At 40.2% G+C, this 13,677-nt stretch overlaps 1 protein-coding gene across 1 annotated transcript in view; it reads right to left on the bottom strand.

Moving 5' to 3' along the window:
• PRKCH (protein kinase C eta) overlaps positions 1-13,677 on the bottom strand; it is a 170,010-nt gene that overhangs the window by 57,663 nt on the left and 98,670 nt on the right. The window contains exon 10 of the mRNA XM_067554909.1: positions 8,293-8,447. Coding sequence (XP_067411010.1) covers positions 8,293-8,447 — 155 coding nt within the window. The remainder of the gene's footprint in view (positions 1-8,292; positions 8,448-13,677) is intronic.

The raw sequence follows: 13,677 nt of genomic DNA, 5'->3' as shown, positions 1-13,677 counted from the left end.
GCAATAAGAAAAAGAAAGGGAGAACAGCAAATCAAGTATGCCAAGCACCATCTGAAACAACAGGGTTAGAAATAAAGGCTTTATAAAATTAATCTCCTTGTACGTGTATATTTTACACACGTGTGCGCGCTTAAAACTAACTGGAGTACTGAACGGGAATAGGAATTATAGACCAAGGAAACCTCAATAACTGGACCTTGCTACTATTAAAAGCTAATTCAAATTTTCCCTGTATAGCTTTTCTATATGCTGAAGGCTAACAATGTCGATATTGTTGATTATTTGCCACTATTACATATACAATTGTTTCCCCTTCTGTAACATGTCATGTTACAACAATTCTTCTATTTCAGCAAGTAGGAAGGAGTCAATGAAATGACATTTCGTTGGTATATTGTTTGTTAAAAAGTATATAAAGCATTCATTATAATTAAGGTTGACAGCCCTTTTTCTCTGCTTAAAATTTCAGCTCTCCTAATGCAAACTTACGGTTATGTTCCCCAGTGTCTTTGCTGAAAATGTCCTTCAGAAATTTCAGAAATGATTCAAGGTCACCAATTAAATTTAGATGATGGAGATGTACTAAATTGACAAAACAATCATTGTATTAATTATTGGACAAGTTTAGGGGTGGGAGGTCTAAGATTTTCAAACTTGGTTGCCAAAAAATCAGGCTCTTAAATCCATAATTAGGCATCTGGGTGCTCCTTTGAAAATCAGTCCATTTATTCAGGTGCCAACATACTAGAGCTGGTTGAAAGATGACAATAGTTTGTTGTGGGAAATTTGTAAAAGTAAATAAGTAAAAATTAAAATATTGACATTTCCCATGAAAACATTTAATTTTTTGGCCTTTTTCCGTCTCCTTTTTTCACTTTCCCCACTCCTTTCCCAGTGGCAAAATGGAAAAAAGGAAATGAGGAGATGGCACACTTACAGAAGAGGCCATTTGACCAAAAATTGTCCACCATCTCTACTAAATATGGATTCAGGGGTTTAACTTCAGGATTGCATACCTTAAAATCTAGGCTGTAATTGTTATATGTAGCTATCTCTTAATTGCATGCTTTAGTGAAAAAATTTAAGGATGTATTATTAAAAATAATGAATACAGATCACCATAGCAAATGTGAGCCGAATCTTGTACACCCTTATGCATGTGAATAATAATGATTATTTGTATTACATTAGCATCCAAAGTCCCCAGTCAGGATTGGACCCCCATTGTGCTAGGTGCTGTACAAACACAGAGTAAGGGACAGTCCCTGCCCCTAACAGCTTACAGTCTAAACAGACAAGATGCAACAGATAGGAGTAACCAACAAATTGATGAAGAACAAGAAGAGGAGTAACTGGGACATGTATTTACACAGACTAGCTATGTGCACAGGTTGCATGTTTTGAGTCAATTTGTTTTAACAATATAAAGCAACAAGAGGCATTAAATGATATCAGTAATTCCTGATGATGACCCCTCTAGCTAATATCACTTAGTAATTTAGTAGCTCTTACTCATATGAGTAGCAATATTAAAGTGAAGAGAGCTATGCACAATGAAGTCAATGGAATGAGGTATGCGTATACAATATGCAACAGAGATCTGAAAGCAGGACTTTTGCCCTAAGCGCAAAATTGAAAATCATGCCTAAGATATTGCAGAGTGACTGATAACTCAAGATGGCATGCAAATGTGACACACTATTTTCGCTGCATTTACCATTTTGCCCACGTGCAGAGAATCAACACCTTATACAGCATAGGCCCAGAAGGTGTAAAATAATATAGCACACAAATAAAAAAGGGAAAGCATAAAAGCTTTAACCTGAACCAGGATTTAAAAAAATCAGTTGTAATCACAATGCAGAATACATGTGCTCTTAGCTATTATATAACCTGCCCACAGACATTACTAGACTACCTGCCCCTTGATATGTTATCATGTCTGAATACCCTTCATTCAGTTTCAGAAAAGGGATTACAATACGAAGAGAATTTAGGTCTCCTACATACAACCCTTGTTCAAAAGGCTATGCTCCTTGTAAGCCATTGTGTTTTATGCCATTTTACAGCTTTTAACTTATCAGCTTCCTCTGTTCCTAATAAAAACTGCTTACTTCCCATATTTTTTACTACCTTCATAACAGAGCATAGCCCCTGCCTAGTCTGTCATGCATATTTCAGCCTTCTCTCGATACTCTTCCTGACCCCAATTCAGAAAAGCACTTAAGCCTGTGCTAAAATGCTTTCCTGAATCAGGGCCTCTAAATTACAGCAATAATGGACTTATTCAGTCACTGCGGATTCCTGGAGCTACAAAGAACGTATGAATGCAGTTTCAAAAGTGTTTCGACATTGGCCTAGCTCTACTCTCATCCCTTCCATAGCTTCCCCATTGGTATACAGGCAACATGTATGCATACACACATATTTATGGCATTAGAGGGGAATACAATAGAGTGGATGTGTAACCACTGGTGTGTGTGTTACACGTCCCACTCTATACCAATCCACCAATGACCTGAGTTCTTGCAAACCGCAGCTAGAGATATTTAGCTGAAGGTATAGAAGCTCATGTGCTTAGCTCTGGAGGGCTGCAGTGTGTCAGACAAGATGGCAGCCATCATTGATGAACTGTCTCTGAAAAAGTATACCTGGTCTCTAGATGATTTATTAGTTGGGAAGTGTTCAGGATTCTAGATATCTAAACAAACAGAAGTTCTATCTTTCCTTGTTAAGAACTCAGAAAAAGCAAAACAATAGTAACTGTTTATGTATGACCTAAGGAATGTCTTACGCTCTGCTGGATGTGCAGAATAATACTGACTTCATCAACAGTACCAACCCCATCCTTGTTTAAGACATTAGCAAAAGTCCTCTTGATTTTAGGGGACTCAGGATCTGAACCCAGATGTACAGATATGGAAAACCAACAACAGAAACAAAGGGGACATAAAATCACCATTTGCAAAAACTGAAAAAGTCAAAAATGTGTGTGAGGAGGGAGAATCTCTTGGCTTGCGAAGAAGGAAAGCTGTGTACTAGAAAGAGCTGCATTATAGATAATGGTTCTATGCAAATGAGAAACGGGGCTAACCTTAACATTTCAGCATATAATTTTACATTAACTTTATTTCAAATTTATTTTGTTTCAGTGGAAATCTTCTGCCCTTCTTGGTTATTAGAAATCTTTCTTGTAAAATTAGTCTCTTGAAAAGGCTTATATAAACCTTCCTCTAAATGTCACGGTCAACGGAAACATCAAGTTTAAGAACCTGTTGCAAAAATGATCCCTTATAAAAATCTACAGGCCTTTGAGACATGATCTTGTCAGGTTTCATAAGCTAAGAAAAGTAATGATCTTATAAACCTGGCCCAGTTCCCAGTTCTGGGATGGGAGTGCGCCAAGACAATTGCGGCTCCTGGAAGATTCAGTAGGTGGTGTTCTTCCCTGTGAATCAGTACTTAGTGCTGTTGGGGGCATCGCAGTGATGAAATTGTATAAATGGGTCCCTGATCACTTGTCATTAACAATTCGGTGGCACCATTCAAAAGAGTTACTGTTAATGCCTAAATCATGGCCACATTCTAATCATAATTATATTGTGCCAGGTGCATTATCAAAGCAATCATGTTGAGGGACCTAGTTTACCAGTACTTTGCTAAAGTCTTAAGGGATGGAGCTTCCACCACCACTTTCCTTCAAAATGCTAACTAATTGCAGGGCTTGTCTTCACTACAATGTATGGCGGGCCCAGCCCGGCCTGGGGAGTCATCTACAATGCAAGAATAAACCATGACAGAGGAAAATCATGCTGGAAGTGGTTCTAATGACATGGTTGTTTCTGTAGCATACATGTATGCTCAGGAAGACAAAACGTCATGACTCAAATTAGAATTTGGTGAAAACACAGGCATTAGCACCCTGCTCTTCTGAAAAGTGCCTCAGGACCTTCAATGCCCACAAATGGTCGGGACCTTGTTTTTACACCACATTCTGAAGAGGAGACTCCCAATCAAAAAGAGAACAACCTGTTTGGGCCCGTGAGATCCTACACACACACTGAAATCATTGGCCGCTGCTGGTGCTTAACACCTTTTGATGCTGTGCTATCCTATAGAGATATCTGACGGGAGAACAGAAGTAAGGAAGAACTGTCGTAAGAGTCAAGAGCGTGCAGGCAAGTTGAGCAGATGCCTTTGTGCTGCTGTAGGAAGCCTGTGATTGGTCTGAACCCTGTTAAACTCTCTGAAGGACAAGAGCACTTCGAGATGTTTGCAATCGATGGGCCTTGGTGTGCATGTATCATGCCTCAATTTCAGGACATTGCAAGTGAAAAGTGACAGAAGAACCTAGTAGATAGCAAACCTGTAGTCCAAATGCTGCACTGATTTGCCTTGGTCTGTGTGCTGGGATACAAGAAAGCAGTTCACCCATTCAACACATAAGATCCATATAAAATTAAGATGTGCCTTTTTTAAGTTTAGAAATTAAGTACACTCTCCTTCCAATCACTTTTGTTATTTGTTAAGGTTAGTGTATATGATAGCACATATAGGCTATATTACATCATACTGTAGCTCAGATACATACTGATTTTGGGTTTTGGGTTTTTTTAAGTATGCATAAAATTTAAGTGTGTTTTATTCCTCTCTGAGAACTAGCGAGCTGGAAAACGCAAACGACAAATAAGCTGCCTCAAGAAGAACATTACATATGAGCTTTACACATACATCCTTGCCAAAGCTGATCATTTTATTTTCCTTTGGATGTAGGTTAAAAAAAATAAACAGAGCACAACTGCTGCACTATGAAAGGGGATTCTACATGCAACAACCTTAACTGTGATAATACCTTTACCTAGTAATATATAGCACAAACAGACCCAAAATCTGCCCTCCTGCAACACTAGCATAGTCCAGGGAGCAAAGAACTACGATTTGGCATATGCAAAAGCATGTCCTTAATTCTGCAGCTGAATTTCATTCTAATTTTCCCCCCTGGTATGATATGATTTTGAACTGCAACATACTTGTTAATATTCTTCAGAAAACAGCTATAAATAGCAGTTGCTGACTTGAGAACTAAACCTCGACTGAGGTTTCTTTGGTAACGCTAATAAACTGTCTCACTTCTGCAGAAACACAAAAACGTTCGTGAAAGCAAAAACTTTCTTTAAAAAAAGTAGAGCCACAAGTTTATGGGAATTATTCTTGAGTCTGTGCTCAACAGCACAAAACAGACTTTTAGACAGTGATAGCTTCAAAAGGAGGTGCTCTTAGCATCTACTGAAAATTAAAGGGGTACTATTAAAGTTATTTATCCTAAAATGCTTAATGTTGAAGGATGGAAAATTTCATTATTGTTACCTTAAAGCTATCCCAGAAGAAGAGCTAATTACATGAGGCCATTCTGGGTCAATCTCTAAATTACTACTTTATTCTAATGAGAATTTATATTAGTATAAACCAAAGAGGATTGCTGGAAAAACATTGGCAAAAGGCTTTAAATTCAAAAAGTTTTTCCCCTGACTCTTTTTGCAGCTATTTCAATGTCCCTTTTGTTAATAAACAGCACCAATTTTCTAACAGCAGTTCAAATGGCTCCCTCCTGAACATCTTCCTCTCTCCTGCAAACTGCTTCCTATGAGTCACTATGTCACACAACCATCCAAAGAGCAATTTATGAGTTAAAAGACTGACTGATTTCCTCACTGGTTTCAACAGTTGAGAAAGCTGAAAGACTCTGACCAGATGGAGGTATCAGATTTAATAAATCTCAAACCATACACAAAAAGACATTGTTCTTTCTGGCTAGCATCCTTATCTAAACTAAAATAATCTACGATGCATTTATAAGGCACCCATCCCTCTGGGATCTGTGTGCCAAATACACACTTACATTTTCTACCAATGAGCTCCAAATCAGTTTAATTGCTGGATCAGCTTTTGGACATCTCTAATACCGAGGCTTAGTTTTCTATCGCGAACTATAGTGACACGTGGGGAGTTCCTAAATATAAATGGATTGACTCCTCTCATCCAAGGGACAGGCAGCAGGAGAAAGCATTAGAACCACAGAGAGGGTGAGGTATTAGATTATGTGCAGACAAAGTTCTGTTAGTGACTCTGACAATGACTACTGGAGATCACAATTTTAAGAATAGTGTTAGTTGTGTTAATTATCTGGCAGGGCCTCCCCTTTGGGGCTGGTATTTTACACAAGCGAAAAATCAGAATGAAATCCAGCCATGAGAAAAAGGACTTGCTTTTACATGTAGGTCGTGCAATATGCTCTCTCTATATATATCACAGGTAAAGCCGTGTTACATTGGAGCTGGGGAATATTAAAACGACATCCCCCTTTTCTTTTCTGTTTTACCCGGTCATGTACCAGGTCATTTTGTATTTTAAAAAAATACTGTGAACTCTGCTCTGTATCTGCCTCTCTGCATATTACAGGAGCTCCATCGGCAAAGAGGAAGAGCTCTATCACCTTTTCCCTAATTTATCTTTTAGTCTTGCCAACAACAGGTAATTATAGAGCACCAAGTTAAACTGGTTTTGAAAAACATTTTAAACATTGTTTCTCTGTTAGGTGAAACCACACTTCCAATCAGGGAACACACTCACATGCGCTATACCTTAGGAGCTACAGATCAAATGGTGTTTGGCCCGACTTAGTGTACAAAATGATACCAATGGCCACTGTCTTCAGTGGGCCTCTTCTGCGTGGGCACAGGAGTCTACCGGCATGGACCCAGTTGCAAGATCTAGCCACATGTTTGTAAACAGACTGTAATGTAACATATACACAGCACGTCCACACCCCACGTGGTTCCTAACCATACTGGCATACCTTGTAAATGCATGGCTGGAGAGTGGGGCTGTGGCAGGATTGTTAGGCCATAACTGGATACGAAACATGACAGATTTGCTGTTGGGACCACCTGAAAGAATCTGTGTAATCTAATTAACCAGTCCTCCTACCTTCTGAGTGTGAGGACATCCTGAAGTGCATTGCACCAAGTGTTAGAGAGAGTACTCTTTAATCATGCCCTCTCAGCATCTTGTACGGTCACTGCGTTGCCCAGTTCTATGAAGTGTCGTATTCTGCCCCCTTGCGTACATGCTGGAATTCCTAAAAACTTCTGCATCATGATCTTTGCCAGGCCAATCTCCAGGACCCAGAACCAGTGATCCATCCTGGCCTGCTAATCACAGGGAAGTCAGATGGGTAATTGGGGAACGCTGGCACATTACACCAGGAACAGCCAAACTGGCCCTACTGGCCCTGATTGATTCTGGGATTGGAATCCTATGTAGCCATGGAGAGGGAAATGCTATTTTAAAAAAACACCCATAATCCTCTAGCCTGACAGCAGCATCTGAAGCAGCGTGGGAACAATGCTCAGATTTTCCTCGACTGCACTGATACAAACACAATCGTGCGAAGTGGCAGGTGTGGACAGGCAAACAAAGAATGACATCTGATACTTACTTGTGCTAGGAAAAAAAAGCCTTGTTGTGTGGATGTGCTGAGTAATGTTACACGTATGTGTCGGACCCAATGTTCTGTCTGTAGCCCAGATGGGCATTGCGGGGAATGAATACAGTCCTGTAACACTGTTGTAATGCAGAGGACTAGCAGCCCAGGGCTGGATTCAGGCCATGCGGACAGGGCTATAAATGATAAATCACGCACTGGCGGGGGATACAGCTCATCGTATTCATGCCCCCGATAACACAAAATGCTTTCACCTAATCTACTCTCTCTTTGTAGTAACCTTGATTTGTACTCAGCAACAGCAGGATAGGCTGAGGCCTATTCAGAGAAAGCTTCTGTTTTTCAGCAGCTAACACTCAGCAGCCATCCCGTTCTCCATTAATACAGGCGTCTTGATAAGTCCAAATGTCTGTGGGCCTAGACTGTGGGCCAGATGCTGAGCAGATATAAATCAGCCTTGCTTCACTGAAGTCAGTGGAGCAATACTAGTTTATGCCAGTTCAGCATTTGGCCCCATATCTTGGACATGTAAGGGGGATGTTTTTATATCTTTTCCTAGACATACAATTGGGCTTGGAATGATTTTTTTCCCCTCCTGTAGTAAATATTGTACCAGGTAGTTTCATTGTCTCCTGCAGGCTGTGAGCATCTTTGACAATAAGCAGCAAGGAAACAGAGCGATTGTCATTACATTTGTTCATTGATTTCCAGTGGCCAGCGAGAGATTATTTGTCCAAGTGGAAAAAGTGCAGCTTAGATCAGGAGAGTAAATGAAATCCAGAGCTCACCGATAAATGATGCCTTTCTCATGGAGAAACATGAGGGCCGAAACAATTTCTGCAGCATAGAAGCGGGCTCGAGCTTCGTCAAAGCGACGGGACTTCTGAATATGGAACATCAAGTCCCCACCATTCACGAACTCCATGACAAAGAACAGGCGATCCTTCACACACACACACACAAACACAACATAGACAAAGACATTAGTCAGCATATCCTGTCCCGTGCAGAGATGAATTCAAATCACAATTATTCTCCCCTAAAACAAAAACAGAAAAAACACTAAGAGATGCTGAAAAAAAGTGATCTTTCCAGGGAAGTTAACTTAAAAAAACAAACCCCAAATCCCAAACATCTCAATAATGAAACAGGTCCATTTGATCTGTACACATGAGCAGACGCATGCTTATGGAAAACTCCTAAAGAATTTAATAGATAATTATAAATTTTCTACAGGTTTTTATTAACCACCCCTAGTTTGATTTAATAGAGAATTCTATCCCTTCCGTAGAATTCTATGGATGGCTTAAAAAAAAAACCCATAGAAAGTATCTCAATCTTTATTAAATGCTAGATTCTGAAAGTACAATCTTATTACATTTTTATAGACCCCCCCCCCCCCCCATTGATTTTACCCTCACTGTATTCTATGGGGATTTGACACACTTATGTGCACACATGATGCAATGAAAATACTGCAAAAGTACATATTGGAATCCTTTCAATTCTAGGACTTCAATTCTCCAAAACCCTTTTATTCAGGGAACAGGTGTTGACTGTCAACTCAAGATGTAAATACACTAGATTTGTGGGCGTAACTATCACATGTTTGCCCAGACTGCTTACAAAGCACAGCTTTGCCATTTTCAAGTAAAGATCATCACAGTGATGATGTCACATCTAGAGTATCTGTAGAATCTGCTTCAGAGAATTGTTATTGCTTCACAAGCTCGAATTTCGATAGACTAGCATGGAAACGGTCTTTATAATCTTGAAATGTCAGCCTTTCGTAATATTGTCTATCACCCTAAAGACCTCTGTTAGCTGTAGTAACTGATGAAGACTGAGTATACAGTAAAAATTCTGCTGCGTGAAAATGAAATACTTAGGTCCTTGCAGTAAATGAGCAGAGATTGCCTGAATCGATGCTGTTCTGTAAGCTCCTATATATTTGCAAAGGTCCATAGATGTGGAGAAAGCAGTTGAATATGCAATTCATGCAATTTTGCTACAAAAATTAGGATTTTGCATGTGTCAAGCTGGTGCATGCTCTTTTTGGGGTGATGGGGGAAGAGAGAATGCAGTCTAGCATATGCAAAAAAATGGAATATGAAAATAAATCAAAGGCTTGTTTTAACCTGGCTCAAAATTTTCCTCAATGTTTAAACATCATGTTCCATTTCTGAACAACAGACAAGTCCTATCTGGCAGTTAAATAGAGGATTAATTTCAGAAAGTTTGATTTTTTATGATGCTTTTTGACCTGCCCTTCTCCAAATCCCATTCCCATGCTTGAGCATCATTAATCTATGATCTGACATTTTAATCTTGTTTCTAAATTCCAGTGGCCGGGTGTTTGGTTCTCTCCAGTCTCTGGCGTCTGGCTAGCTTGAAATGACCACTGGCATTAACATCGTGAGAGGCACACAGCAGAAGAAAAGCAAACCAGGAATCCTTTCATTTTACAGCTGGTGCTGAAGACATAAGATGGAAGCCACATGGCTTGTGACTGGTGATAACAGCATTCCGCTCATCACCATCATGGGCCTTTGTTAATCTGCTGTGAGAGCTGATAGAATCTTTCAGCTCTCTCCAGAAGCAGTAGAGTTAAAATAGATGGGCTCGCAGACCCTGGAGTCTAAAAATACTCAGCCAACACTTAAAACTATTGTGGGGAAGCAATCACACCACACCACACCACAGGCAGCCGTAAATGCTGTTTGAAATCCATACACCTGGCAATGATGCCTTATTGTGTCCCTCTGGTCTGATTTTAGGGCTCGTCTACATGAGGAAATAGCCTGGAATAGCTATTCTGCACTAGTTCCCCGTGAGAACACTCTTATTCCATATTAAGAGTGCCTTTGTGTGGTTTACCTTAATCCGTATGTAAACAGTTTTGGGTGAAGTAATAAACTGCCGAGCCATTAAGAATAACCAACTCTCCCAATCTGAAAAAAAACAGTCAGGGTAAAAGTTGACCTTAAAATAACCTCACCTGAACATGAATAAGCAAATGCAACCTGGACTTGCTGGATCAAGCTATATTGCCTAAAAGGTACTCTGAATACGAAAGAAGCGTGCACACACAGGGCAGAACAGCCGTTGTGCTTAAAAATCACATCCTAGTTTATTCTGCAATAGCTTCCCCATGTAGACAAGCCCTTAGAAGGATGCTGAGCAAGAATAATAATTATACCAACCCCTGACATCCCTTTTATTCCCCTCTCTTTCTCTCTCTGTCATTCTTGCCTCTCCCCATGCTGGTCTCTATCACAGAGCCATCCATTCCACTTAGGCCAATTCCCTAGACCTCCATTCACCTCTTCATTCAAATCCCTGATTAAAGCTCCCTTCCTGCCACATTGCCTACATGAAGTTATTTAATTCACCAGCACAGCAGTGTTTGTTTGTGTTATTTAGAGGGATAGGAATTGTAATAGTGCAGTGTTTGTTTGTGTTATTTAGGGAGATAAGAATTGTGGTTTCCCACTTTTTTTTTTTTTTTTTTTTTTTTTAAAGCTGAACTTCAGGGAAATGAAACTACTGCAAACCACTCCTTTTTGATTCATACATGCTCTGGCTAGTCCTTCATGACTTCCTTGTGGGGCATACCTCATAGTCTAGGATATGTTGCTGTAGATTTTCAGTTTAATATTGCTCACCTTTCTCACATGCTTACACATGCACTGAAACAGCATTGTGTAAAGTATCATCATTGGCATCTGAATTAACAGCTACTGAAATGAATGGGGGCAGTCCACAGCTATTGTTCCAGGCTCTCTGCAAACTCAGGCAAACATCACTACATGAGTTACACTGAGATCATATTCTGAAGATTTTCTTCACAACCATAACAGCTAGAGACTTACCTCTGCATATGATCACATGCACAGAATATAAATCAGGATTGTTTCATTACTGAGGCTCTCCCATTTAGCCTTCAGCATAACTTCTGCCTACCCAAATTAATTGCTTCCCCCTGATTTTCTCAGGGTTGCTAATTGCCCCATTTACTAACACTCATCAGTCCTGTGGAAATGACTAAGGAGAAGAGTAGGGGTGGGTATAGTAATTTGTTCACAATCCAGCATTTTTGCATTGGCTTCTTACACGCATGGTAGCATATATTATAAAGATCAGCATGAATGAAAATGCTTCGGGGATGAGGAACTAAGCAAGATTTTCCACGGATATTCACAAGCGGGGCCATCAACCTGCTAAACTGCAAAGACCAACTAAATAATCTCTCCAAAAGCATCCTGAGGAGACAAATAGGCATTCTGAAACAATGACATTTTATTAAGAAAGGGGATTCACAGCATTTAAAAGTAGGGACCAGCATATTATGAAATGTCCATGAACCAGAGGCTTTACATAGCAAATGGCTTTAATAATAAACTTGGGGTTAGATCACCTGGCACTCCACAGCAATGCTTGCTCTAACTCGTACTGGTGGATAAAGACTCCCAAGGAGTTACTCCGCGGGCCATGACTGCCCACTCTTCACTTGGGCATGTCCTCTGTACTGAGGTAGGGAGGAGGGGGAGGGAGAATTTTTCATCTGCTAATTTAAGACAGATTTTAAGTCACTTAAATTTAAGACACTTTGAGCTGCTGGATAGGTACAAATGGGAGTTAGGATGGGCTGAGGATTGGACTGTGTTTTTGACAGAGAGGCACTCCTGAAATCCTCCTAAGTGTTTTACATGCTGTGTTTCTCAGAAGAAGCTTACCCTGATCTGTTATCTTTGTTAGACACTGGCAATAAGAAGAAATTAAGAATTAGAATCAACAGGAAACAGTGACGTTAAAGACTTCACAGCAACAGCTGCCACAAGAGGAAATCCTGTTGCACCACTTTGGATTGGAATCAAACTGAACAAAGTCAGAGTGCCAACTGTTACTGTAAAATAAAGAAACAATTGAGTGAAAAAAAGTGATCTGGGTCATACAGTTTGTTTTGAGGCTGGGCAGTGTCCAGACATGAGTGCTGTAGATTCCTATGCAGAAGAGGTTGGTTTATTTCTCGGTTTGGTATGTTGCTTATTAAGCTGGCAGGAGTTAGGAACAGCGTCGGGCAAATAACGGAGGTCATTGAAGCAAAAAAACAAAAATCATTTTAGATCAGGCAAACAAATTTTTTTCAAGTTTTTCTTAACAAAACAAAAACATCTGGAAACAAATAGTTTCAGATCAAACAAAATGAAATGAAAAATTTTTTCTGTCCCCCCCTCCCCCCACCACCACCACCACCACCACACACACACACTTTTTTTCAGCCAAAACTATTTGCTGAATTCAACCCAAATTTGTGAATAGTTCTGGTTGACCTGACTCCATTTTTTGGTGAAAAAAATATTCTCACACACAAAAATTCCCCACCTCTAGTCAAGAGTACCGTGGGAGTTACATGCTGTCCCTAATGAGAGGGCCTCATGTAACTCAAATGTACCTCCTCTTTTTTGCTTGGAAAGGTATTGTGGGGCTTTAACAAGAATTCCTTCCAGTTAGGCCCCAATTCTGCAAGCTCCTCTAGGTAGATGTCCAGGAGGCTCTGTGTGGATGCAAGAGGATGCTGGTACTGAGCAGTTTTACAGGATTAGGATTAGGGTTTTAGGGCATGTCTACACAGCCCACGGGAGCGAGCCTCCTAGCCCAGGCTGACAGGCTTGATTAGCAGGGATCTCACCAGCACTTTGAAAACAGGTGTGTAGACAGTCCTTTGAAAGTGCAGCTTGGGCTTGAGTTTGGGCGCTGAAACCCATTCCCCCATGGGCTCAGGCTTCAGAAATCGAGCTCCAGACCAGCTGCAACTTCCAAGTACTGTTTGCACAACAACTATTTTTAGAGCAGAGAATCTCACCCCTGAAGTTGTCGTAGGCCTCTGTCCTGCAAACAGATCCAGGCAGGCAGACCCTTATACCTACTGACTCATGTGAATGCTTTTGCAGGAGCAGATCCTTAATTCCTCCTTTAACAAAATTTAACTATAATTAATTTTAGTTTTTTTTTCTAAAGACTAAGTTTGTAATAATCTCCCTATAAGGGAGCATTTGGAGGAGACTGAAATGTGGTATATTGTTGATCCAGAATGTTCAGAGATTCCACTTGTAGGTGGAATTCCATTATGTAAGCATTTAATCTCCACGTACATAACTGGCACATGTGAT

The sequence above is a fragment of the Emydura macquarii genome, unplaced genomic scaffold (assembly GCF_026122565.2).
Source record: "Emydura macquarii macquarii isolate MOO-44397 ecotype Brisbane River unplaced genomic scaffold, CSIRO-AGI_Emac_v2 contig_1551, whole genome shotgun sequence".
In the NCBI taxonomy this organism is placed as follows: domain Eukaryota; kingdom Metazoa; phylum Chordata; order Testudines; family Chelidae; genus Emydura; species Emydura macquarii.
The sequence above is the reverse complement of the archived record's forward strand: the minus strand, read 5'-3'. Positions and strand labels throughout refer to the sequence as shown.